Source organism: Notamacropus eugenii, chromosome 4 (genome assembly GCF_028372415.1).
Source record: "Notamacropus eugenii isolate mMacEug1 chromosome 4, mMacEug1.pri_v2, whole genome shotgun sequence".
Lineage (NCBI taxonomy): Eukaryota > Metazoa > Chordata > Mammalia > Diprotodontia > Macropodidae > Notamacropus > Notamacropus eugenii.
Genome location: NC_092875.1, coordinates 245,159,285 through 245,186,361, shown reverse-complemented (window position 1 = coordinate 245,186,361; position 27,077 = coordinate 245,159,285). Strand labels below are relative to the sequence as shown.

The window sequence follows — 27,077 nt, the reverse complement described above, 5'->3', positions numbered from 1 at the left end:
TTTCCTATTTGAATTGTATATAGTTTGCTTTGAATCTATTTGTTTGCATGTTATCTCCCTCATTAGACTGTAAACTCCCTGAAGGCAAGTGTTGTCTTTTGCCTCTTTTTGTATCCCCAGCCAGTTGCTGGCACACAGTAGGTGTTAAATAAATATTAACTGCTAGACTGATGTGTTTGTGTTGTTGACTGTACTTTTTCTAAAAGACTCTTATGCACCAAGAAAGGTTAGGTCACTCATTCAGCTCTGACTTCTATTCTGACCCCCTCCTGGTTGCTAGGGTGTCCTGCTGCATATTTCAGGAAAGGTAAATTCAGTGTGACCATGTGGCTGATCCTGAATACTTCTCTATCTTGTTTCTTTTTGCTTTGTTTAATTAATTATACTCTGTTCACCTTCCTGTGATAACTTCACTGGCTTCCTCTTTCTCAGTTGCACCAGTACAATGAGCAAACCTACTATTCTTTATGTCACCATAATTTTAAACAAACATGGATTTGAAAAACTCATTACGTGCTCACAAAGATTCTAGATACTCACCTAAAAGTGCATTTTTTCCATGATCATCTGGCAGAAATCTCTTGTCTACAGCACAAACTAAAATATGTTCGGGAAGATTTGGAGACTTGGCACCCACGAGCAGGAAACCTGCTGGGATCTCAATTTGTTCCATACACAAGGACACTAAACGTAAATCTTTTCCTGCTTGACAAAAACCTAAAAAAAGCCCAAGAAAGGAAAAAAAAGAAAAACAGGATGAAAATTTCAGGAAGAATAAGACATTGAGGTTTTTTTTTTTAATAACCCTTCCACTTACATTGAAGTTCGAAAACTAATGCCTAAAGACAATCAAATAGGGTATGCCACTATTCAGCACTAAAATACAGACCCCCATAATTGTAGGTCAGCTCCAAGGCAAAGTTTATGACTTACATGACTTTCTTCAGCCTACAGAAAGGAGTTCTACCTATCATCCTTCCTGTTTTTACTCCAGGCTGGCATCTGCGATGACTGACCTACCAGCAGCTCTTAATCATCCCTTGGCAGTCTAGCAAAACCTGTAGAACCCTTCAGAGAATCGTATCTCTAAATGTATAAAATAAATGGCAGGATTACAAAAGAAACCAATCATATCAAATACAATTATATATGTATATATCGTGTGTATATACATGTGTATGTATGATAACAGTTCACAGACTCCAAATTAGGAGCCCCTGCCACTGAATGACAATGCTATGTCAGTCAGTCAATAAGCATTTACTCAGTGCCCATGATGTGCCAGGCACCCTCAGGGATCCTACAGTATAATGGAGGAGAAAACATGCAAATAACTGTTCAAACTATGATGAACTGGAGATAATCAACAGAAGGAAGGCACCAATGTTAAGAAGGATCAGAAGAGGCTTCTGGGGAAGATGGGATTTTAGTTGGGGCTTGAAGGAAGCCAGGAAAATCAGGAGGTGGAGATGAAGAGGGAGAGCCTTCCAATTATGGGAAATTGGAGTGTCTTCTGTGGGGAACAGCAGCAAGGAGGTCAGTGTCATTGGATGGCAGAGGATATGGACTTAGGAGGAAGTTGGAGGAAAGGTAGGAGGAGGCAAAGGGCTTTGAATGCCAAAAAGATGAACCAAAACTCATGTACTTTAATGAAATCCTCAAAACCAATAGCCTACTTATTCCTGCCCTTTCCAAAAAAGGAGTCAAGTGGTAGCAAGGAAAAAATGAGAGGGGATCTGAGTTAGATGGAGATAACAGAGAAATCACAGTCATACCTGGGAATTCAAGATTATCAACAGATGAAGAACACTTGGAAGTGTAGGAAAAGGATTTTCTCTTCAAGTGAAGTCCTAACTCTTTTATAATTTTTAGATTGGGGTTTGTCCCTGTGTGTTATGGAGACACTTGAAAGTACTATGGTGATTATATTATTGTTAGATCACATAATAAATCCTGGTTAGGTGACATGACGAATGAATTCTAATATCTTTCCCTATTAAGTTTCCATGGATACTGTTGGGGCAGGAAGAAGGGTTTCTCATCCAAGTTCTTATAAATCATGACCTCTAGAAGGGAATACTAGGTCTCACAGTGGCTAGAATGCTGGGCCTGGAGTCAGGAAGACTCATGTTCCTGAGTTCAAATCTAGCCTCAGACACTTCCTAGCTGGACAAGTCACTGGACCCTGTCTGCCTCAGTTTCCTCATCAGTAAAATCAGCTGGAGAAGGAAATTGCAAACCAGTCCAGTATCTTTGCCAAGAAAACCCCAAATGGGATCAAGAAGTGCTAGACATGACTGAAAATGACTGAACAAGAACAACGAAAAGTGGTTAACTAAACATACGGCTTGTTCTTCATCTAAATTGCAGGCACACTCCTGAAATGTAACTGCCTGCGGCTTCTACTCAATGGACCAAATACAGCTCCAGTAATGAAGTCAAAAGGGAATAAAAAACACAATAATTACTCCTGTGGTTGCTTGCCCAGAAAGCCAGTCCACCAGTAGTATCCAAGTCACCAAGACAGCCACAGCCACACTTCCACTATATTCTGGAGTTCACTCACTCCTAGTATGCAAATGTCCAAGAATGGGGTTCTGTGGCTTATCTCAAAATACACCAGCAAAGGTAAGTTCATCTTACCATCCTTAAAAGTGATTTTGTTCATAACACCTCTGTGCGTTGAATATCCTGGTGTCACCACCTCCAGCCATTCCAACTGTTTCCTTCTGCCTGTGTGACTCTCCAGTTTGCATGCTAACAGTTATCACCCCAGTAACACTCCTTTACCTCTCCTTCCCCTAGGGAAAGACATCAAGGCTTCTCTGCCTATCTCTGCAGAAGTCTCCTAGCAAATATGAAGGGTAGAGACATGCTGTCAATTCATCAAGATATGAATTGCACTGTATTCCCCTGTCAATCAAATTGAAGATATCCTCTTCCACCTATTTCTTCTCAGGAACTGACCTGAACAGGTATTGAATGTTGCTGTACCTGCTATGGGAAATTCAATAAACATTGGTTAGAAGTTTATATATATATATGTGCATACTCAATACCTGTTCTAGTCAGTACCTATGAGGAATGGGTGTTACAGGAATGGATTATAAAGAGGAGTGAGGGTGATGTGAACACTTGATATGGTGAGGAGTACAAGGGATAACATCCAAAGATCTGACTGACAATGTCTACACTTCATATATCTGTCAAGAGATTTCTCCAGACAGAGCTGGCGAGGCTCTGATCATTTTCGCCAGGGGGCAGAGAAACAGAGGAACATCAGAATGAGTGAGTGTATGTATGTATGCATGCATGCATGCGTGTATGTATGCAATTTATATTCACACATACACACATATAGCTATATATAATATAGTTTTTCCTTTTCCTAATCTTCCCTTCCTTTCTTTATATAGCTAAATGTAAAAAACATATATAGTTACATACCTGTACTTATATACATATACACACATAATTACTAACATTTATATAGCACTTTCAAGTTTCTAAAGTGCTTTACGAACATCATCTCATGTGATCTTCACAGCAGCCCTGTAAGGCAGGTACCATTATTATCCCCATTTTACAGATGAGGAAATAGGCTAAGAAAGGTTAGCTAGTAAGTGTCTGGAGAAGGATGTAAACTCAGACTTTCAGATTCCAAGCCCAGTACTCTATCAACTATGCTACCCTAACTGCCACACATATGTGTATGTACAAACAAGCATATCATCACCACAGACTTGTTTATGAGTATATACATACATATACACATATATGCATATACACAGGAAATGCTACATATAATATACAGTTACATCCCAGACACAGAAACAGATACATATACACACATAAAAAAACTGGAAAAATTATCCTAATCTGTGGCATTCCCAGATCATAGGTTCACAACATCAGTGACTGGATCAAAATGCTGTGAAATCAATTAATCCATAAACATTTATTAAGCATCTACTATGTGCCAGGTACTGTTCTAAAGTCTGAAATAATAAAGAGAACGAATATCGATCAATCAAAGTCCGAGAGGGCCTACATCCTGACACGCTCCGTGCTACAGACCTAGTATCTTGGCTCTAATATAGAGGCTTTCTGCTATTTGTCCACCCCTCTGTTGTGTTCCTAGTTCCTATACCTGCATCAACACTCAGTGAATGGCTTGGCTTTCCATTTGTAGGTCCCGTTCCTAATTTCTCAAGGTGGGTATTTGCTGCTTTTCCAGTCCATCCCCCAGGCAGACATGGAAACGAGCAACAAACTACCTGAAGGAGTAAGTCTTGGAGGACAGAATGTGCATCAATGTTTTCAAGTAATTTTTGTCACAAAAAGGGACTGGACCCAACCTTGCTATAAATATACTGTATAGGAACGGCTTCATCTTTTGGTTAGCACATTCCAAGTTATTTGCTGATCTGAAAATCACAGATTTAGAGCCAGAAGGAAGTCAGAGGTCATCCTGTTCAAACTCCCATGCCTCATTTTACAGATGAGGAAACTGAGGCCAGGAGGGGCCAAATTTTTGTCCAAAGTCACAAAAGCAGAGGTAGGACACCACAAATAAAAGTGCATACCCTAATTGTTTTGGGAAACGATACGAGATTTTTAGCTGTAATACATAATTGGGCAGTGGGGTGGAGAAGGAAGTCAAGGGGAACAATTTTCCCTAAAAAATGGCAGGCTTCTGAGAAAATCAAGTGATATGTACTAGAAAAAGTCCAGAAACTTTAAGTCAATATAGTAAATTACTAGACACCTATTGTACTGAGGTTCTACAGCACTGGCTCAGTGGTAACCCCCGGGGGAATGTGTTTTTATGCACACACACACAAAGAGTAATTGGGATCTGGGTATTGAGCAAGGGCACTTCAAATGCTTACTTCTGAATTAGAAAAGCTTTGTTCATTCCCCCTCCAATACAAAATCCTAGTCTTTAGGAGATGGGTGGGTACTTTTGATAGAAATCTACAGTCCCTGGAAAGCATGGCTCTCCCTGTTCATGTTACCAAGGCAACCAAGTCATGCTTCTCCACCTCACAGAGTTATCTCCATCTCTCCCTCACTCCCAGCACCACTGCAAAGCAAAGGGCTAGTCTCAAAACACATCAGTCAAATGAAAGGTTATCTGGGCAACCAGGTGGTGCAGCAGATAAGAATTCTGGTCCTGGAGTCAGGAAGACTTTAGTTCAAATCTGGCCTCAGACGCTTACTAGCTGTGTGACCCAGGACAGGCAGGTCACTAAACCCGTTTGCCTCAGTTTCTTCATCTGTAAAATGGGGATGATAATAGCAACCTGCCTCCCAGGGTTGTTGAAGGTCAAAAGAAGTAATAACTGTGAAGGGCTTGTAAATATTGGTTCTTACTACTATTAACTTTACAATGCAGCAGAAATGTTAGCGTAACGATCAGCAAACTGTTATCAGCTGTTCCCTTGTACCTTTGCAGCCCAATGGGGTCACCCAGGTTCCTGCGGTAACTCAGGACAAAAAGGCCTTTACTCCAAGCTAGAGGAAGATCAGGTGACAGAACTGGGTAAAATTAAGCAGAGAGCTGTCATCCAACATCAGAAAGTCATGTAAGAAAGAAGACTGCATGGGATGTAGCCACCAAGGCCAATCTCCTTATTTTACAGATGAAGACACGAAGACCTAGGAAGGTTGAATGACTTGCATCTTAGGTGGGACCTGAACTCAGGTCCTCTAATTTCATAACTCCCAATCTTTTCACTGTGACGCATTTGTTTTCCTTTGCCGTGGAAGGCAGACCAGAAATGGTAGGTAGAGATGTTTCAAAGAGGCAAATTTAGGTCTGAAATAGGTACCATCCTAAAACTTAAGAGTTAGAGTCCAGGGGTGGGGAACCTGGGGCCTTGAAACCACACGTGGGCTAAAGTGGAATGGGATGCCCCAGCTGGTGGTGAGTTCCCCTCAAGAAAGGTATTCAAGTATCACTAAATGGCCTCTAAAAACCCTCGCAACTCTGAAACTCTGATTCTTGTCATGTTAGAATTAAAAGAGCCTCTTAGAAATCATCTAATCTAACCTCATCTTAGAGATGAAAAGCTAGATGGCACAGTGGATACAACACCAGCCCTGGAGTCAGAAAGAACTGAGTTCAAATCTCAGACACTTCCTGGCTGTGTGAGCCTGGGTGAGTCACTTAACCATGCTTGCCTCAGTTTTCTCATCTGTAAAATTAGTTGTAGAAGGAAATGACAAAACACTCTAATATCTTTGCTAAGAAAATTCCAAATTGGGTGATGGAGAGTTGGATGTGACCTCAATGACTCAACAACACATGCTAAAATCTAAAAATCTGTCAAAGATCATAAGGTGATCTACTCCAGCAACAAAAATAAGTCCAGAATTTAGGTCTTTGGATTCTTAGTTCTCATTTCCCTTTTTCTGGCTTTCTTGCCTTTCCTGCTTCCCCATAACCATTGCATCCATGTAGCCTTGATTTTTCTGAATTCCAATTTGAAGAGGGGAAGAAAAAAGCAGAAAATACTCTTAGGGAGACTTTGCACAAGGAATATTCTTTGTTAAACCATGTGTTCCAATTTTGGGTTAGGAAAATGTGGTCACCATACTGATAAATTTCTCTGTGTATCAAACTCACAGAAGACAACTTGGCTCAAGAAAAAAGCAGGAGGAAAGGGTCCAAGTAAGCCTTACATCAGAGAAAATGTGGAATAAGCTTCAGGGTCAAGGATAGCTATAGAGTCAACAGAAGTGCCTAACCAGGCTTGGAGCTGTGGCACAGAGTAAGGTTTTTGGAGGTCAATGATATTTAGAAGATTTTATAATAGGATGCTGCTTTATTCAACTTTGAATTCAACTTCTCACTTTGGGAATTTGCTTCCACTTATCACGTGTACTTAGTACGTGACAAAACTCACTCAAGAGAAAAATCATGGCATAAAAACTCCAAGAATAGTATGTTATGGTCATTGTTTAAATGAAAGGGGGTTGTGTATGGTAGAGTAGGGAACCTGAAACTGTTAGTCATCAGTCAAAATCTCAGCGGCACAAACATGAGAGCTTCTTAGATGTATGTCCCATATGTGTTTTTCTGTGCTATGCGTACAAAGAGCAAACATCAAGTGCTCAATTAAAAACCCAAATCTCAATATTTAAAAACTTGATTTACTGGCTTACACTACAAAAGCTGCAGCAACTCAGATGTACATCTGAAACGGTCCCCGAATGGGACCCTGTGTAAGGAGGTTCACAAAAGATTCACTCTCCTGGTGAGAGGGCCCTAAGGAAACAATCTCAGCTTAGAATATTTGCTGTATACACATGATGTAAGAAGACCACCACCTGCACACACAGATAACAGTTTCTTTGGTTAGCCTTACCAACAAACACTTTTGTGCAAACAACATCGAAAATCAGAAAGCAGCACAGAAAAAAAAAAAAGACTAGGAGAAATCGAAATTTCTCACAAAAAAAAAAAGTTCTGTGTCAAAAGTAAAAGGGAGAGGGAGATAATAAATAGCTGTTAAGACCTTAATCTGCATTTCTTTGGGAAAACAATCAAGGATTTCACTTCACAGGGATGGATTTGCATCCTCCAATTATCTCCAACTGGAGGCTTACTGAGTGAACTAAAAGCAGGGAGGGGAAAGTTTACTAAAACAGCTCTAAACACAAACAAAAGTAATCAAAGTCAGTATTCCAAAGTCAAAGATTTTCCTTCCCTCCCCACAGAAGATATATAATCAATGGCCTCACAGCGGGGTACAAACCTGAGGTGGACCTGGAAATTTACATAAGATGCTAGCAGCATAAATTTACACCTGAATAGTAGTTTCTCAGCAACTCATCAGGTGTTAAGTACCTGTTTATTTAATTGCCTCCAAAAATGGTCTTTATGCCCCAGGTAAATTGACAGTTTCTCTTAAAGCTAAGGCTCTTCTAAATCATGACTAGTCATTACAATAACCTTTTATTCATTGCTACTTTTAACTATCAAAATGGCAGTACTGCTGTATGAGTAGCACTTCTCTTCTGAAATAATTATATGAAATTAGCAGTCTTGGAATGAGGATATTCTAGCTTGGGCAAGCCTCAAACAAGTGTCTCATTTAAAAGGTACAAAATTTACTTTGTGAAACATTTTAAACCAGGAAATCTAGAGGAAAAGAGTTTTAAGCAAATGAGTTTGATGGTTCCCAGGGTGCGCCTGCAGGAATCTAAGTTGAAGACCAGGGTTTAAGGTAGCTCTCAATTTGAATTCTGTGCTTGACTTTTTTCTCAGGAAAACATTTTGCCTCCCACTTTCTCACTTTCCTTATCAGTTAAGTAAGTGTGGTTACCCTTACCTCTAGTTTCCCTGGGTAACTTCAAGGTAAGGCTATGTATCAAGATTTGCAGCCTGTTCTCCACAGATGATAATTAATTAACTACTGATCTTGTTGACTAGTTAGGAACATACTTCCCTCCTAAAGAAATCCTGACTAATCAATAATAATCCTAAACCTAATCAATAATACTTAGAAGTAGGACCAAAAGAAAAAAGTCATTTCTAAGGGAGGACTATTTAAGAGTATAGTACCTCCATATACTGTGGGTTACTGGTTTGCATTTAATAGTACCAGATTTTAATTATACATAAAATCTAATAACTTCGTTATCAACTTTGAGGATTATCTAGGTCTCACCTTCCACCTGTCTTTTGATTATTTTACTTCTTCATGACAAAGTGTACAGGAAGGGAAAGGATAAACAGAAAAAATTCCAATTATAATACAGATTTAATTTTTCTGGCCTTACTTATTAAAGTTCAGGTATTAATATGATAATGAAATACAAAGCCAGTCTGTTAAGCATTTAAGAAGTATGGAGGAATTTTCTGCTTAAATTTTAAGGGCAGGTGGCCATTGGTTAAGAGCAATTTGACCAGAGCCCTGAAGGTCTTTAAAAAGCTCAGCCTTCCAAGTCCTGAGAAAGTCAGGAAGGTCCAGAATTTTAGGCATTTAAAATGACTTAACCATAGTAAACACTGTAGCTGTAAAACATTTCCTTCAAAAATTTTGGTTGCCCTACCATATAAGAACATATATTAGTAGGAAAAGTAGAAACAAAGATTGCAGGTTTATTTTAGAGTACACTAGTTACTTAGGTCCTGGGAACCTAACCCCCTATTTCCTATATGTTCATGTATCAAAATTTACTTTTTTTAGTTTTGTGCCATTTTCTAGGAATATTATCCCAGTAAAAATTGAGGACTAGAAGTAGTAGTTACTTCTCTGGGGATCCTGAGTAACCCTGGAAGGTGCTACATTAGTATCCTTTCTGAGGGTTGACAACCTACCAAAAGACATTCTGTTCCTAATAAAACAGAATTCCTATATATAATGTAAAGTTATGGTGACAAACTCAAATAGAAGCAGAATCCACCAATCCATACTTAGTTTTAAAATATAAAGTTATCTCTGTCTTATTGTAATTTCACTTATTTTGTTAAAAATATTTTCCAATTACATTTTAATCTGGTTCCAGCAACACTCAGAAGTGTTGTGGCCTCATGTGGCTGGGGGGAGGGTAGGTACTGAAATTCTGGTGCAAGAGTTTTGGGTATAGATTCTTAGGATCTGGATTAGTGGTTCTACTACTATCTATCCATATTCTCCTTGAGTCTCAGTTTCCCACCTGTAAAATGGAGATAATATCATATGCATTACCAACTTTCTCAGGGTTATTCTAAAGCAAATGTTTTATAAACTCTAAAAAGATATAAGTTGTTCTTCAGTCATGTATGCCTCTTTGTGATCCCATTTGGGTTTTTCTTAGAGATACTAGAGTGGTTCGTCATTTCCTTTTCTGGCTCATTTTACAGACTGAAGAACTGAGAGAAACACAGTTAAATGACGTGCCCAGGGTCACACCACTAGTAAGAGTCAGAGGGAAGATTTGAACTCACAAAGAGTAGTCTTTCTGACTCTAGGGCCAGTACTCGATCCACTGTGCCATCTAGGTGCCTAATAAAATGCTCTGTAAATACAATCTATTATCGTTACTGTTGTTACAATTTCTTTGGGCAGCATACTTTTAAAAATCTATATGCAAGCCACTCACTTTTTTCCCATAAATTCCCAACATATATCCATTATAATCAGAAACTAATAGTCTAATAAAAGAATCCAATAAAAGAGAAAGAAGATAAAACTCACCATCTGTAGTGCAAGACCCTTCTGGGGCAGGCTTTTGTGAATAGGGAATGGGTGGGCTATTTGAATCTGACATTTCTTCTTCTTCATCTTCATCTTCCATTTCATTAACAGTTGGGTTGTTGGAAAAGTCCAGACTCCCATTTTGAGTATAGCGGTGTACCAATTCTTTATCTAGATCTTCCACTTTGGGTTTGACATCTGAGTAAGCAAATACACTGAAAATAATATCACGTTGGTATGCACTGAAAACAAATGCCTTGAGGAAAAAAAATCCCAGCAGAAAAATAAAATTCTCTGGAATATATGTCTCAGGGAAGTGAGACAAATTCAACTGATTGCTTCAGAAACCTCCAACACTGGATGGAACCCCTACGTCTTTTAAGAGCAAGGAAGACCACCACGTTGGTATTGAGTTTGGGGAACTTACCTGCAGGAGAGAAGGGGTGCTGGTCAGGGTCCAAATAGAGTTGAGAAAAAATTGGCCTGGGTACAACACTACTACATCTCAGGGATGCTTCTATTGAATTGTGGAGCGCTTCCTCAAATCGGGCAGATTTTAGTTGCCCTGCATATGAATTCCCCATGATCTAAAATAAATAAATAAACAGATAGATAGATAAAGGAAGGGTATATAAAAATGAATGCATATACGTAACTTCTTTTATATACACTATAAATTCTCTCTTACAATTCCTTATCGACAAAACACTTAGATGGTTATATGACTAAATCTTGTATTCAGGGCTACTTTTTTTTTTTTTTTTTTTTATAATTTGTGGCAAATCTTTCAGGTTGTTGGCCTTTGGCAAGCTTTATGCTGCTAGAGGACATATGAATCCTTCAGAGGTTCTCATTTAATGAAGGACAAATCACAGCTTACTTATTCCACTCCCCTACCAAGCTTCATGAAAATGTTATATAATGAGGGAAGTCCTTGGTATTGTGGCAGCTTCCACAAGTGCTGGCTGGTCGCCATGTCACTGTCACAGCCTTACCAGAAGGAGAACACAATAAATCATGACAAACTTTTCAGACACATAGCACCAGTGAGTTTTATTTGTGCACTGATTATCTTTATGGTTTACAAAGACTATATCAAATGAACTTAAATCTTTGCAAGTACCAAATGCTACAAAAACATCCGTCTGTCATTTGTTGTAAAGCAGGTCCCCGATACAAAGATGCATTTTACAATTAGCACTGTATTCTGAGTTGTGTTAGCTTGGAATATACAACAGTATCATGGAATCATAATCTCATCAATGCAGATGATCTCTCCAATAGTGCAAAACCCAATACATGCATCCTGCCATACCTTCTCAAGCTGTGCAACTTTTGTTGCTATTTCCCTGTAAATTCTCTGCAGGGAGAGAATGACCCAGCATGGTGGTGGTGGAGGTCTTCCTCCCAATCCCAAGATGCCTTAATAGGAGCCATCTATTGGTCCTCAGTTTCATTACATGAAAGTCACATCAATTTCTGGTTATAAACCTCTCTGATGACATCCTTCACACTGCTTTTCCTTTGTGATTGTTCATTAGCAAATTCACCATAGCATACTCATGCCTGCCTACAGAGCCATAATTAAGATTTTCTGCACTCAAAGCTAATTTCCCTGAGGAAGGCGGTGACATGAAAGACATATATCCCTGAAGTCAGATGCAGTTATACTAGGAGAGTGGGCAAATGCTCATTGTGGGCATTGCAATATGAGATGACCAATGACAGATAATTTACAATTACTGAATTACAGTAATTACAATTTCAATTACTTCACAATTATTGAATGCTACACAAACATATGACTGTCTGTTGCTGGGAAACAGTCTTTGTCTAGGTCCATGGCCCATAGATGTCTTTGCCAGTTATTGGTATCTATAGTCACTTAATATAGTCCTGGCACCCGGGAATGGACGGTTAGAATCAAGGTATGATGAGAATCAACAGACAGCAGTGTCAATAAAACCCAGAAAAGAGAGAACATATCCAAGTAAAGCGGGTGGTGCACTCTGTCAGAGACTGCAGAGAGGCCAAGAAATCTGAGAACTAAGAAAAGCTGGAGGGATTGGTAAGATTTAATGAGTGGGTTTGGGGATTTTAAATTTTATTTTAAAGGCTAGAGTACGTCTGTAGGCAGAAGTAGTGAATGAAGAATAACTAGAGAAAAGGGATGACCCTGGAGACAGTCTGCTAGACAAGACTGGCAGCAAATGGGGACAGAGATTCACACAGACTAAGCAGACCTTAGTAAAGACAAGGAACATCTGCATCACAGAATGCAGTAAAGGGGTTTTAATAGAAGAGGAGTTCTGAAATGTGGAGAAGGTGAAAAGAGAGAGCACACAGCAAATGAAACCATATCTTCTCAGTAAAGTATAAAATGAGGTTTTCAGCTGAGAGGGTGAGAGGGATGGATGTGGTGTGAGAGGTTTGAGGAAAGAAGAGAAGGTACAGAATGGAGTAGACTCTGAGGGGAATGAGATAGAAAATCAATTCGAAATAATAAAAATATTGCCTTACTGAAGGGAGGACTCCATTGATATTAGATGAACATAAATTTGTAGTTGGCCCAGTAGGTTTTCCAGCACCATTCAGAAATACATGAATAGGAGCAGAAGGAATAAACAAGGTGGAAATAATCCTTAATTTACAGCTATCACTGGTCTCACAGGTCCATCCAGAATGTTATTTCACACTACTGAATTTATGTATGACAAGGCTGCAGAGTACTAAATGGTTTTGCCTTTGTAACTTTATAATCAAATCCTAATTCAAAGTGATCTTTTAAAGTTTTCTGTGTCTTGAGAATCAAGCTAGGATAAATGCCTTATATTAGGATTCCCCAATCAATCAATCTGAAGTCCTCAAGTTCATTCTGGGACCACTTTCTCATTCTCAAAAGGTTGTGAGTTGCTGATAAGGTGCAGAAACCATTTCAAGGCAAGGTACGGGGTCAATTTCAGCTCTACTTCCACCCTACAGAGTTTCTTAGACTTGCAGGATCCCCAACTAAGTCTCTATTACCCCTGTGCTGCCTTTCTTAATTCTTGCTACTGCCTCTATAGCACAGAGATCCTGTACAGCAGTGATATCAAACTCAAGTAAAAACTGGGGCCTCTAGACCAGACATAAGGATCCCTGCCAGTTTCATACTAACTTAGAAAACTTGTTAACATTATCAATATTCAATTGTATTTTTATTTATTTTTAAAAATGTTTTGCAATTACATTTTATTCTGATGCTGTTGGTGTTTGACAACTCTGCTCTACTGACTTCCTAAATGGAAGGGAAATAAAGTGATTTCCATAATTTCTTAGGATCTAAAAATTAGACGGAAAAAACCATAAACCCTGAAGTCTTAGCTTGACAGAAATTACTGTATATCCCTCCATCTATCAATGTTTATTTCCCTGTTTAGGGTACATCCACAGAAGTTTATAGTGTATGTAATATATGTAAGAATATTACATTGTATGGTACCCTAACTCCTTAACCCTTTCAAATTTGGAATTTGTAGCATGGTGTGGTTAAAATGGTAGACTATACTGGTCTTGCTCCCAAATGAGGAAGAGTTCTTTCTAGATATAACTCATCAATCAAGAATATTTCATCTTTCCGAACCTCAAAGGGAAACACTGAAATATGGATTTTTTGCATTAAAACTACATATGACAAAACCAATAAGAGCTTAGAGGACAAATTGACACAAATTACGCGGTACACATATATCGATGATTTTTCTGACACTTGGCTTTCAAGTATCAGAATATTTCTTCCTCACCACCACCAGGCAATCTTTTTATAACTTCCTAATTGATTCTCGATGCCACTCCCCACAAGTTCTACATTTCTTCTTCCTTCCTCAAGGCTTCCCCTCACCTTTTTGCCATGAAGAAATTAGGTGGATAGAACCCTGGGCCTGGAGTCAGGAAGAACCAACCTCTGACACCTATTAGTTATGTGACTTTGGGCAGGTCACTTAACATCAAGTTGCCTCAGTTTTCTCAACTGTAAAATGGGGATAATAACAGCACCTGCCTTGTAGGGTTACACTTAGTATGGTACCTGGCACAGAGTAGGCACTATAATACTATATGAATGCTTATTTCCTACCTCTGGATATTTCCTTATCACAGAATTCTGCACTTGAAAGCCAGGATTCCATTAAATCGCTTGGCTGATATCAAGACTCAGCTCCTGGTTGATTTTGTTGTTGATTAGTTGTGTCTGACTTCATCACCTCATTTGGGGCAAAGATACTAGAGCAGTTTTGCCATTTCCTTCTCCAACTCATTGTACAGATGAGGAAACGGAGGCAAAAAGGGTTAAGTGACCTGCCTACGGTCACACAGGTAGTGTCTGAGACTGCATTTGAACTCAGGTGCTCCTGACTCCCAGACCTGCTCTCTATCCACTTTGCCTCCTAGTGACCTGCAAGCCTCTCTTGATCCCCACAGTTGCAGTGGTCCTCCCTACTCCCCAATCATTTATTTATTTTGCATGTATTCTAATAGTAATTTCTGAACGTTATATATCCCCAGTGGAATGTAAGCGACTCAAGGACAGGGACTGCCTTACTTTTTGTACTTGTATTGTCAACACCTTGCATAGAAGGCCTTAGTAAATGTTTGTTGATTGATCTAGGTACATCCAGTGGAGGTTGAGATGTCTACAGGGCATTGATTCAACCAGCATTTGGTGCATAGAGCTGGTGCTCAGCGGGGAGGTAAGATCTGGATTTGGGAGGAATTTCCAAAGCCATGATTTTGAACTACTAGAAGTTCATGACATCACAGAGAGAGAGAGAGAGAGAGAGAGAGAGAGAGAGAGAGAGAGAGAGAGAGAGAGAGAGAAGAGCCCAGCCAGAGCTTTGAGAGACATAGGTGATTAAGAGATAGAGCACTGATGACAACCCATTAATGGAGACCTAGAAGGTAGGGTCAGATAGGTAGAACGAAGAGCAGGAGAGGGCTAAGTTTTAGGGGAACCATGAGGAAAGGGAATATTGGAGGTTGCAAGTGGTATCAAAAACTGCAGATAAGTTAAGAATGAGGATTGAGAAAAGCCCCTTTTATTTCTGCAGCCCATCCATACAACTGAATTTGAGAAACATTTATCAAGCACTAACCTAGGCACAAAACATACAAAGACACAAATGAAAGCTTATTCTCTCAGAGAATTTTGAGGGGAGCATGGGGAAGGGAAAGAGGAAGAGGGATACAACATGCACATAGATAAGTAAGTAATTCACTTCCTTTCAACCAGGGTCTGTTATTATCTCTATAAAGCCAGATTCTGTCATTCGTTACCTGTCCTGAAACAACTTTACTTCTAAAGACAATTTTATGAGTCTCTCAGGATGTAGAATTATGAGTCTTCAAAGTACAAAAGGCAAGAAAAATAAACTGAGACACCTTGGCTCTATTAAGAAAGTGACCAAGAGACTTTTAACATTCACAATACAGACAAGAGTCAATCTTTGAGTCTTACGTATTCCTATGTAGTCTACAGTATTTTGACAACTGGACGTCAGGAAGAGTTTTCACCCTTTCTGTGATATAAAAGACAGACAGCAAGAAAATCTATTCCTGAGAGTACCTGGAGGTTCTACAATCCCTTGGAGTTGACTGAACTTATTTCCATATGGTTGCAAAGTAATGAATATGCACACAAATGCACACACACACACACACACACACACACATATATATATACACTTATACACACACATATACACAAATATGTGTGTATACGGATGCGTGTGTTCATCCTTCGTTGCCAGAGAAGACCATGCCATTGGAAAAATGATGACATGACTTGCACTTGACTTTGTTTTGAGTGAGGGAGGGCTGTGCAGGTCACCAGCCTCACTTCTCCTCCACAGCCATCTGAATCCAGTGAGCAGAAAATTCATCAGGATGACTGGAGATGATACTGGATGAGGCAATTGGGGTTAAGTGACCTGCCCAAGGTCACACAGCTAGTGAGTGTCGAGTGTCAAGTGTCTGAGGTGAAATCTGAACTCAGGCCCTCCTGACTCCTGCACTGGTGCTCTATCTACTGCACTACCTAGCTACCCCGTGAATACAGAGAGAGAGAGAAGACAGAGAAAGATGCAGGGAGGAGAGGAGGAAGAGGAGGAGGAAGAGGAGGGAGAAAAAGAGAGAAAAAATTAAAGTTCATGGAATTGCCTTCAAATTTACAAGTCACATCCAATCACAAACACTAAGAAGTCAGTCTCACCTTATAATGTCATCCTCTTTCCCCTTAAAACAACAGTAACAACAACAACAACAAAGCACTAACATTATTTACCACATTTGTTTCCAAGTAATTCTGGCTTGATCTTAAGAAAAACTTTTTGACAATTAGGACTGTTCAAAATGGATTTAATTTCTTCAGGAGACAGCCAATTCCTCCTCGCCATCAGGAATTCTCCAGAAGTCCTGCTTAGGTAGACTATAAACTCCTTGAGGGCAGAAACTTTTATTTTTGTCTTGCTAACTCTAGCCCCTTTGCACACTGGCGGGAATATGGTTCAGTTCAGTCATATTTGAGCCATGTCCTACTCAAATGATCCCATTTTGGATTTTCTTGGCAGAGATACTGTGTAGTTTGCCATTTCCTTTTCCATGGCGTACAGTAGTATCGTAACAAATGCTTGCTCATTGATTAATTAATATACTGATTGGCTTGTATTATCTTTAAGGTCCCTTCTCATTCTAGCTCTATGTAATAATTTGAGTTTTTTGATCTGGACTTAGGAGTACATGAGGGAAAGTAATCCCAGTGTGCGAAATCCCTCCCACAGATATAAGTAAACAACTTCTCTGGAGCTTACAACCTTACAGAGTTGCTTAGGGGCAAAGGTTAAGTGACTCAACCATGGTCACTGAGTTACATGGCAAAGGTAGAATTTGAACTCGGGTATTTCTGACTCTAAAGCCAGCCATATTATCTCTCTACATAGACAGCACTTATATAACTCGTAATATAATTGTATATAATAATAGCTGCCTCTGAAAACAATTATTTTATCATTTTTCAAATATGTTACAGTTCAGTGTTACATCCTACAGATACTGATGGTAAAGTATTACTTCCTCCCCCTTCCCCTTCCACATAAATTATGGAATGAATTACAATACTTTGAAACAGAAAACTGAGTAGTAACACTAACACTGACGCCTGGGGCAGGAGAGTAGCAGGTGAACTAAGCATTAGGAAAGACAGTGTGGAGAAGGGACTAGGTAAATTGGAAATATAGAGGACCCACCTATACCTTTCAAAGGACTAATTTCTTTCCCAAATCTTCTTGGCCCCATCTATCAAAGGTCCTGTCTTGCTAGCAAAGAATGCAGCAGGCACTTACTTAATACCAAGAAGTGACAATGTTGCAAGCATCCACATGGTGCTGGAAAGATTGTGTATGAATCCTAAAAAAAAACTTCCAGTTGTAACAACAGTAATAACAATAATAGACTTGGCATTACGGATGGAGAGACCTAGTTCCAAGTGCTGACACATAATAGTTATGTGACCCCAAGAAAGTTACTTCATAGCCAGTACCCTTGACAAATCTCTGTCCAAAATTGCTGAGCTCATGGCTGACCTACGTATCCCTCGGTGGGTGTTACCTATCACTATAAAATCATAGCTCTGGAAATAATCATTCTCATAATAAGAACAATGGTCAGTCAGTCAGTTAATAAACTTTCTTTTGACAGAATTCTTTCCAGGAAATTTCTATAGGAAATACCAGGAGAGCCAGCCAGGCCACAGAAATGTTGAAGAGTCCGAAAGGCAGTTGACAGTATTCTTTGAATTGTCCTGCTCTCCCCACTACTGTGAGTCCATTAATTCAAGTAAAGAAAGAGCTAACAGCTCACTAATCAAGAAGACTAAGGATCAATAAAGATATTCAAGAAAACCAGATTTCAAATCTTGCCTCAGTTACGAGCTGTGGGAAGGACCCTGAGCAAGTCAGTTAACCTCCCAGTGCTTCAGTTTTCTCATCTGTAAAATGAAAATAATACTAGCACCTACCTTCCTAGGTTATCCTGAGGCTCAAATGAAGAACATATGCAAAGTGCCTTGAAAACTTTAGAGCATTATATAAATTGTAGCTATCATGAAGATATGAAGCATTGTAAAGACCTTGTCTACTACCTTCTCAGACAAAGTGAACAGTTGTAAAACTGGTCTCAAGTAATAAAGATGAACTTCATCAAATAGATGTTCATTTAATGCAGTACGCTTTCATGAGAGAGCTCTTAAAAATCCCATCCAATATCATTCTATGAGACTGGTAACGTAGGGAAGCCTATAACAATGAACCTCTTTTGCCCTGATTCTCAAAACAAGTCAAGCTCTAAGTGCCTCTCAGCATTATATTTGTATGAGCTGGAATTGGTATCTGACTGAAAATCAACTCAAACAAAATTCTAAAGGGATGCTAACAGATGAGAAAAATATTTTAGGCAGCAAAACCAAAATATAATAAGGCAAAAATATCTGTAAAGTCCATTGTATAAACAGGCCTGTCTAACGTTAGGGGCAGTTTATAAGTCTCCATCACTGAGTTTCCTTTGCAGTTTGTTTTACATAGGCAATTATGAAGGGCAGAGGGCATGCCTATTTTTATTTCCTTTGTACTTAGTCAGATACTTAAAGATTCCCAATAAATATTTTCAGCTAATAATGATGCTACTAAAACAGAGGGGCACACACTTCATCACCATGGAATGTTCTGTGCACCCACATAATTAGTGGATCCAAACATAGTTCTTATAAGAAGTACCTGTCACCTCAGTAAGCCAAATGAAATCCAAACAACCATTACACACTCAGCTAATCCTTTATCCTTTTTGGAAAGAAAGTTCAGTAGAGAAAATTAAAGCAGACTTCTACCACTTGTCAAAGCTTCTATCAACTTTTCTCAATATCAGCTTTTCTTTCAGTGTGTTTACGAGAAATAGGAAATAGGAACAGGTTATATTCCAGTTGGTAGAGCTTGTTCAGTCATTTCAGTAGAGTCTGACTCTTCATGACCCCATTCCAGGTTTCCTTGGCAAAGATACTACAGTGGTTTGCCATTTACTTCCCCAGCTCATTTTAGAGATGAGGAAGTGAGGCAAACAGGGTTCAGTGACTTGCCTAAGGTCACACAAAAAAATCATGTGAGGCTAGATTTGAACTCAGGTCTTTGAGTCCTAGCCTAGAACTTTATCCACTGCACCATCCAGTTGCCCTGTAGTCTTTGCACCTGTACCTAAGGTTGTAAATGTGTAGACCTATAATGTTTTCATCTACACAGCAGTAGAAATGACAATAACATTCTGACTGGTAATATTTATAGCCAGACATGAAGCTATATACTGTGAATCATTATTTCTCTCTCTATACATATGTAGACATGGAAACTTCACTCAGAACATATTTATTGTGTATCTCCTACATGCAAGGTATTCTCAATCATTTTCTCCTAGTCTAAAAACCAAGATTTTTCCCACCAAAAATATCAGATGATGTAACACATCCATATTTCATGTTAGGTAAGTATTTTGGACTCACATCAAGTTGTACTTGACTATGATGTTTGTCCTTTCCATTTCAGCAGCTACAACCACTTAATTAAGGAAGAGGACAAAGGGACAGAGACGAGGAGACACTTTCTTTACACACTTACTATTATCAGCCTCTCATCCTAACCAGGCACTTAAAATTGTTCTTTCCAACACAGAGTACAAATAATGTCTACAAAAACAAAATACAATGGACCCATCAAGTCAAACAAGTACATTTAAGAATGCTGCTGAATTATTTCAACATAGACTCTTGGTGGCAGAGTTTTTGTAATTGCTTTGTCCTTGTCAATATACTGCAGCTGTAGGACAAGGAGAAAAACAGAAAGCTCTCGCTTAGGACAGGTGGCTAATAGGCATGAAGCTAGACTATAAAAAAAATAAAATTGCCCTCCAAAAACTGAAATAAATGGAAACAATGAACCAAGGATGACTCGCTTAAAAGAAAAAAACTTGAATGCACACTAGGGTAGCAGAGGGAGTGACAGTGGCAACACCAGCACAAGCCTTGTGTCTCTAAGGGCATTAGACCCATCTGTATCACAGCTGGCTGAAAATGTGATTCTCTTCCATTTCATGTGGACGTAACCCATTAGGCGTCAAGTTTAAAAAAAAAAGATCCTTTTAAATCATCTTCACTACATGTTAGCCATGTAATTCTCCTTAAATATACAATTACTTTGGTTGCTTCCTTTTCTCATTGTAAAATAAAGGGTTTTTTTTTTCTTTTCTGACAGCTTTTTTTTTTTAATTGAAAGCTTTAATGATAAAATAACAAATGGATCTGTCTTCCTTAAGTAAACTGAAACTGCCTTTTCCTTCTCTTTCTCCTCTCCTCTCTTTTCCAGATCTTCCTTCTAAGGCCAGTTCTCTAACCACTATACCAGAGCTGCTTATTCAAGAATACTCTTTTTAAAAACTTGGGGATTTTAAAAAACAAATTTAATGTAAATGGAACCATACAGATGGTGTTGAGAAGTAATTAGAACTCAGTAACACTTGATGGCTCACTGGCTGGCTTACCATTCAAAGACAATGATCAAATGGATTTTGTTTCCTTGATCCCAAGACTGGGATTCTGGGAACTGGAAGGACCTTAGCAAACCAGCCTGGGAACAAGTCAAGGAAAGGCTTAATAAAAAGAGTGGACTGGACTCAAAGTTATGAGACTAGATATAAGTCCTAGCTTTGCCATTTACTAGCCAGATGACACTAGACAATTAACTGAGCCTTCCTGAGCCTCAGTTTCCTCTCTATTAAAAAGGGATAATAATATTTATATTGCTTGGTTCACGAAGTTTATATGACGTTTACGTTAGATAATGTTGGGGAAAAAATGCCATATAGATGTGGACTATATATTTCTGAGAGGATAATAGAAATATCACAGGTCTGGCTTCTTAAGATTCCCCTAAAAATAATAATAGAAAAAACTGCCAAAAATTCCCACAAGAAAAAAACTCCAAGAAAACAATAAGCTGAAGAGATCAACACAATAGAAGCAAAAAAAGATTATGAAAAAATACAATGAGCAAATTATGAAAAAACAGAAATTATCTCTAAAATTAAGTTTGACTACTTTGCCTTTCCAAGTCCAAATTGATGATCTTATAACAAGCTAAAGAAAAAGGCACATTGAAACAATATTAGAAGTAGCTTTAAAACAATACAAAAAAAATCACATAAAAGCTACTGAAAATTACAGACATACTAAATAAGAGAAGAACTAAAATCAGAGGGAAAAAAATCACAAGAAGATTTAAGAGAAAAAACAAACAGCTTAAAAATTGCAGGAAGAATTAGGGAGGAAACTAAATATAAATTTCAAAAAATTTGAGGGATGAACCTTAACAGAATCATAAAAAATTACAAAATTAAAAATGTCAACTATCAATGAAAATGTCAATAATGTAAGCTCTTTGCAGAAAGGGACTATTTCATTTTTATATTTGTATTCCCAGAGATTAGCACAGAGCCTTGGCCATACAAGGTGTTTCAATAAATGTTTATTGAATTGGATTGTTGGATAATCATTCATTCAACCAGAATTTAATAAATGCCTACTATGTGTTAGGCATGTACAGGCTTTATTTTCTTAAAATTATAATACTATACTAGTTAAATTATTGAATGATATAATTGCAATGGAAAATATGAAGAAAGTCAATGTACTAAGAGATGCTTTTTTAGTCCAGTCTTTTCTGTGCCTGGTACTATAACCGTAAGAATTTAATGGAATTTTTCTTACTGATGAGGTGCTATAGCCAACATTTCTTTTCCCTAGCTGCCAACTTCCAGTTAAGCATCTCGGTACTTGACTGGTCAGGCCTCAAGAGACTAGACAAAATCTATTTTTGAGACCTACTTTTAAAGCTTGTTCAAGTAGATAAAATCCTCCCAGAGATTGTATCTTACTAGTATAGTCTTCTAGAACTCAAGGTCACTTTCTTAAAAGACTGAAACAATGGAGTAGTATTTTTACGAATATGATTTACATAAATTTTTTCCTAATAGGGAATTATTCTTATATTCCTGTGAGGAATCTTCCTTGTTTATGATGAGTAATTTAGATAGAGGGCTATGTCCTAGTTGCCAGAACTTAACATAATGTTACATCAATATTCATTAATTATACTGAATTAATATTTTCTTTTTCAGATTTATCCCTACCAGTTTTAATATCAATCTTGTATTTGCCTCAATTAAAAAAAAGCTATTACATTCAGATGTACAGAAATTAAAGGTTTTTTTCCTCAATGTGACAAAAAGTGTCTACTGGAAACTTTGGGAAAGTATTAAATCAATGGGAAAAAAAATCATCATTCCTACTTTAAAAAAAAAAGGTTGTAATGAAGGATTTTCCACGGTCATCACTTTTAATTATACTGATAATAAATAAATATTTATTAAGTACCTACTATATGTGAGGCACTGTGCTAAACCTTGAAGATAAAAAGGAAAAGTAAAAGATATTCTCTACCCCCAGACAACTAATCGGGGAGACAAAATGCATACTGTGTACAAATAATCTATATACAGTTATCCCTTCCACATCATGACTTTCCCCATTGTGGCTTCAATATATTGCAGGTCAACATAAAAAATTAAATGGAAATTTTGGGAAGAGTTTTAGGGAAGCTGTAGATGACACACAAAGGGTAGTAGATGACACAGAGACTATGATCAAATATTTAACCCAAATTTTACAATAAGATACTGTAAACACCCCATAAAAGAAAAAGAAAAAAAATCAGACTTCTCTTGTATGAAAGAGGGCCAAAAAATTTAATGCTGATTTTCCAAATCATGGGGGCTCTATGCTCCTAACACTAGTAATGTGGAAGGGATATACAAGAGAAATGGTAAATAATTAACAAAGTAAAGGCACTAGAATTAAGAAGGATCGTAAAAGTTTTCTGTAGAAAGTGGGATTTTATATGGGATTTGAAGGAAGCCAGAGAAGTCAGGAGGCAGAGATGAAGATGAGTGGCTATCGAGCATTCCAGACATGAGAGATAGCCAATGAAAATTATTGGAATCAAGATGGGAGATATTGTTTGAGGGCCAGCAGGGAAGCCACTGTCACTGTTTAATAGATCATATGAGGATGTTTAGGGTATAAGTAGAAAGCCAAGAAAGGTAGGAGAGGGCCAGGTTACAAAGGACTTTGAAAATTAAACAGAGGATTTTATATTTGATCTTGAAGATGACAGGGAGTCACTGGAGTTTAATGAATGCGGGGTAGATAAGTAGATGACATGATCAGACTTGCATTTTAGGAGAATTAATTTAATAGCTGAATGGAGGACAGACTGTAAAGGGAGAGACATGTCCCAAAGAGACCAAACCAACAGACTGTATAGTCCAGGTGTGGGGTCATGACAGCCTGTACTAGGGTAGAAACAGTGTCAGAGGTAGGAAAGGGGCATATTCAAGAGATGTTAGAAAAGGTGAAATCAGCAGGTTTTGGCAACAAATTGCATCTTGGGGTAAGAGAGAGTGAGAAGTTGAGGATGATACTTAGGTTACAATCCTGGGTAACTGTGAGGGTAGTGGTATCCTCAGCAGTAAAAGGGAAGTTACGAAAAAGGTTTGGGGGTAAAGTGAATGAGTTCAATTTTGAAGCCACTAAAGTTTACTGAGTAGTAGAGGGATATAAATAGACAACCTGGGCTTACAGAATGCAAATTTATGAAATGCAGGGTCTGTACCTTTAGCACTTACTATAGCATACAGCAGGTATTAATAAATGCTCACTGATTCATAATCTTACATAATTTCAAAGTTCTAACCAGCTCAATATGGAACAAATAATAAATCACAATTAAAAGGTTAAAATTTGTTGATCACTGGACTCAAATACTTAGAAAAATCAAGTGACTGAATAAAAAATTTTAACTGAGCTAATACAAAGATTTAATAAAACAGAGAGAGATAAAATTAACCTACAAAGGAGTAACTGCAGTTTTATATATTCCCTTATAAAGATCAGGAAAATTGACAGAAAGCAAAATATCATTTACAGCAACAAAATGCATCAAATAATTAAGAATTAACCTTTAAACATACACACACAAGACCTATATAAAGTTATCTATCCATCTATCTATCTAAAGTGAAAAAAACCAAGATAACAGATATTTATATGTATGTACACACACATATTTTGTTTTAAAATAACTCGTGAAAGAGGTAAATGTTATGCTTCACTATGCTGATACCTTTAAGAATGTACAATGGCATATTTCTAGTTGTATCTACAATGGAGTTTTTTTATATGATTAACAAATGCCTGGAAGCTGCATTGTTTGAAAAGAGCCTTTAAAGTCACACTTTCAGACACTAGGCAAGGACTACTGGTACAGTGGATAGAGGCATGGCAAAAGAGGCTATCGCATCAAGAATTCTGCTGTTTGAACTTAGAGAATAAATAGCCTGGCATTTCCCTTTGAATACTGTCTTCCTTCCTGTCTAAGATATTTCTTCCCAATCCCTCCTTGTTGCCAAGGCTAACCTCTCCATTTGTACGCCTCCTTCCCTCCCCCATGTCTCCATCCTCCTCTAGGACCTGACTCCATAAATTATCCCCTCACTGTCATGTATCTTTGATTTCTCAATCTCCATTGCTTCCTCCCCATTGTCTACAAATATGCTCAGATCTCCCCTACATAAGAAACAAAGCGATTCCCTAGATCCCTGTCATATACCTTGTAGCTGCCTTTCTACTTCCCTCCTGCATTATTTCATTGCCCAACTTCTTGAGAGTACCTTTTCTATCTGGACCCAGTGGGCAGAAAAAGGAGCAGAAGACAGAAAATATAAAGACAAAAATGTACCCTGGATATAGGAAAAACTTCATAAAACTACAGTCACTCCAAAGAGGAATGAGCTGCCTCTGGAGGTAATGGTACTTCACTGGAAGTCTTCCAGTGATCATTGGCTGGGTATGTTATAGTGAAAATTCTCTTTCAGGTATGAATTAGATGAGGTGTATCCTGTTTGGTCCCTTTTGACACCTAAATCCTGAGATTCAATTTTAAAAATCACCCCTATACAGATGACTCTGAAATCTCTCTCTACCCCAACCTCCCTCTGAAGCTCCAAACTGGTCTTTGTATTTGACATCTGAGAGCAGTAAGTGACAGCATAAGGAGTGCTAAATTTGGGGTCAGCAGACCTGAGATAAACGTCGAGCTCCACTACTTAGCTACCTACGATATGGGGCGAATCACTTAACCTTTCCAGGCCTCAAACTAATGCAGAGGATAAAACTAAATTATTCCAGCCGTTCTGGAAAGCAATTTGGAGTTATGCAAAGAAAGTGACTAAAAACATCCATATCCATTGACCTAAAGATTCCACTGCTAGAATATACCCCACAAGAAGGCCAGTGCCAAAACCAAAGGCGCCATTATAGCAAAATATTTATAGTAGTGTCTTAGTAGTATCAAAGAATCGGAAACAAAGTAGATAATTCTGCAGAGTGGCTAAACAGCTATGGTATACCAATGCAATGCAATATTACTGTTATATAGGAAATAATATGATCCATACAGAGAAACATGAGAAAATATATGAAAAAAAAAAACAAAAAAAGGAGTAGCAGGAAAACAACACACAATGTAAAAATGGATAGAACAACAATAACCAAGAAACGGAAACAAAATTCTTTTAAATTCTAAATGGCCAAGCTTGTTTGCAAAGAAAAAATGAGAAGCAACCTCCTCCTGATTCTTTACAGAAGTGAAGGGAGAGGACTGTTAGGTGCAGAATACTGATACTTTTTCAATATGTAGGTCAGTTTTTCCAGTTTTTTCTCCTTCTTTTATTTTTTTGAAAGAATGGGTGCTCTCTGGAAGAGTGAAATATTGAGAAGTGTAGATATATAAAAATTTTAAAATACCAATACAAATGAATTCTTAAAAGACTATAATATTTCCCCAGCAATGCTGTAGGGATGCAATCAGGAAACACTAAAAACCTAAGAAGAAAAATGGCAAGTGACTCAAAGAACTGAAAGACACGTCATGGATACAAACTAGGCTGCAACATATCGCATCAGAGAAGCGAAATAAAAGCTCTGACTGGTGCTGCTCCTGCTCATCATCATTCCTGGCTTCTCAGACCTTCACAATCTGTCTCTGACCTACTTTTTCTCATTCTGTTCTTTATATGCTTCTTACAAAAACTAAACTGCCCCATAAACTCATCTTGTAATATCCTACTTCATTGTCTTTGCTCATGCAAAGGGCATGAACCTGCCATTAGAATCTATTTCCTCTCCTGTTCTGCCTACTGAAATATCAATTCTTTCAGTCTATCTCTTAAAAATAGTTTTTGCTGTATCCCCTACCATCCCAAGTCTCAAGTCATCTCCCATCTCTTGAATAGTCACAAAATTCTCTGTAATTTTTCTATGCACACAATATTTTCTACTCTATTTTTATATATCTTATCTTTCTTATTAGATTATTAACTCCTTGAAGGCATATGCCTATGTCTATTTATCTTTGTCTCTGCCTTGGAGTCAAACACACCACCACCATAACAGTTACAGAACATGTAAGATTCAGTCTTTTAATTGTTTATTAATCAGCATATTCTTTTCAGCAGTAACATTCCACGAATCTATGATTTTATGTACCGGGAGCTGTATTTAAAAAAGGAAAAACACAGTCTCTTGCCTCAAAGGAGCCTATTCCAAAATAGATAATTAATGCAAATCACATGCAAAAATGCATGTATAAAAACAATGACTCCAGTTCCTAAGATTACAGATCTGGAGGGAGAGGGGAGCTCAGA

At 38.1% G+C, this 27,077-nt stretch overlaps 1 protein-coding gene across 4 annotated transcripts in view; it reads right to left on the bottom strand.

The window, feature by feature from the left end:
* GREB1L (GREB1 like retinoic acid receptor coactivator) overlaps positions 1-27,077 on the bottom strand; it is a 195,218-nt gene that overhangs the window by 114,882 nt on the left and 53,259 nt on the right. For all 4 annotated transcript variants that reach the window (XM_072604358.1, XM_072604360.1, XM_072604359.1 and 1 more), the window contains exons 3-5: positions 10,618-10,777; positions 10,191-10,388; positions 541-717 (exon numbers count right to left, since the gene is read on the bottom strand). In XM_072604358.1, coding sequence (XP_072460459.1) covers positions 541-717; positions 10,191-10,388; positions 10,618-10,774 — 532 coding nt within the window. In that variant the 5' untranslated portion in view covers positions 10,775-10,777. The remainder of the gene's footprint in view (positions 1-540; positions 718-10,190; positions 10,389-10,617; positions 10,778-27,077) is intronic.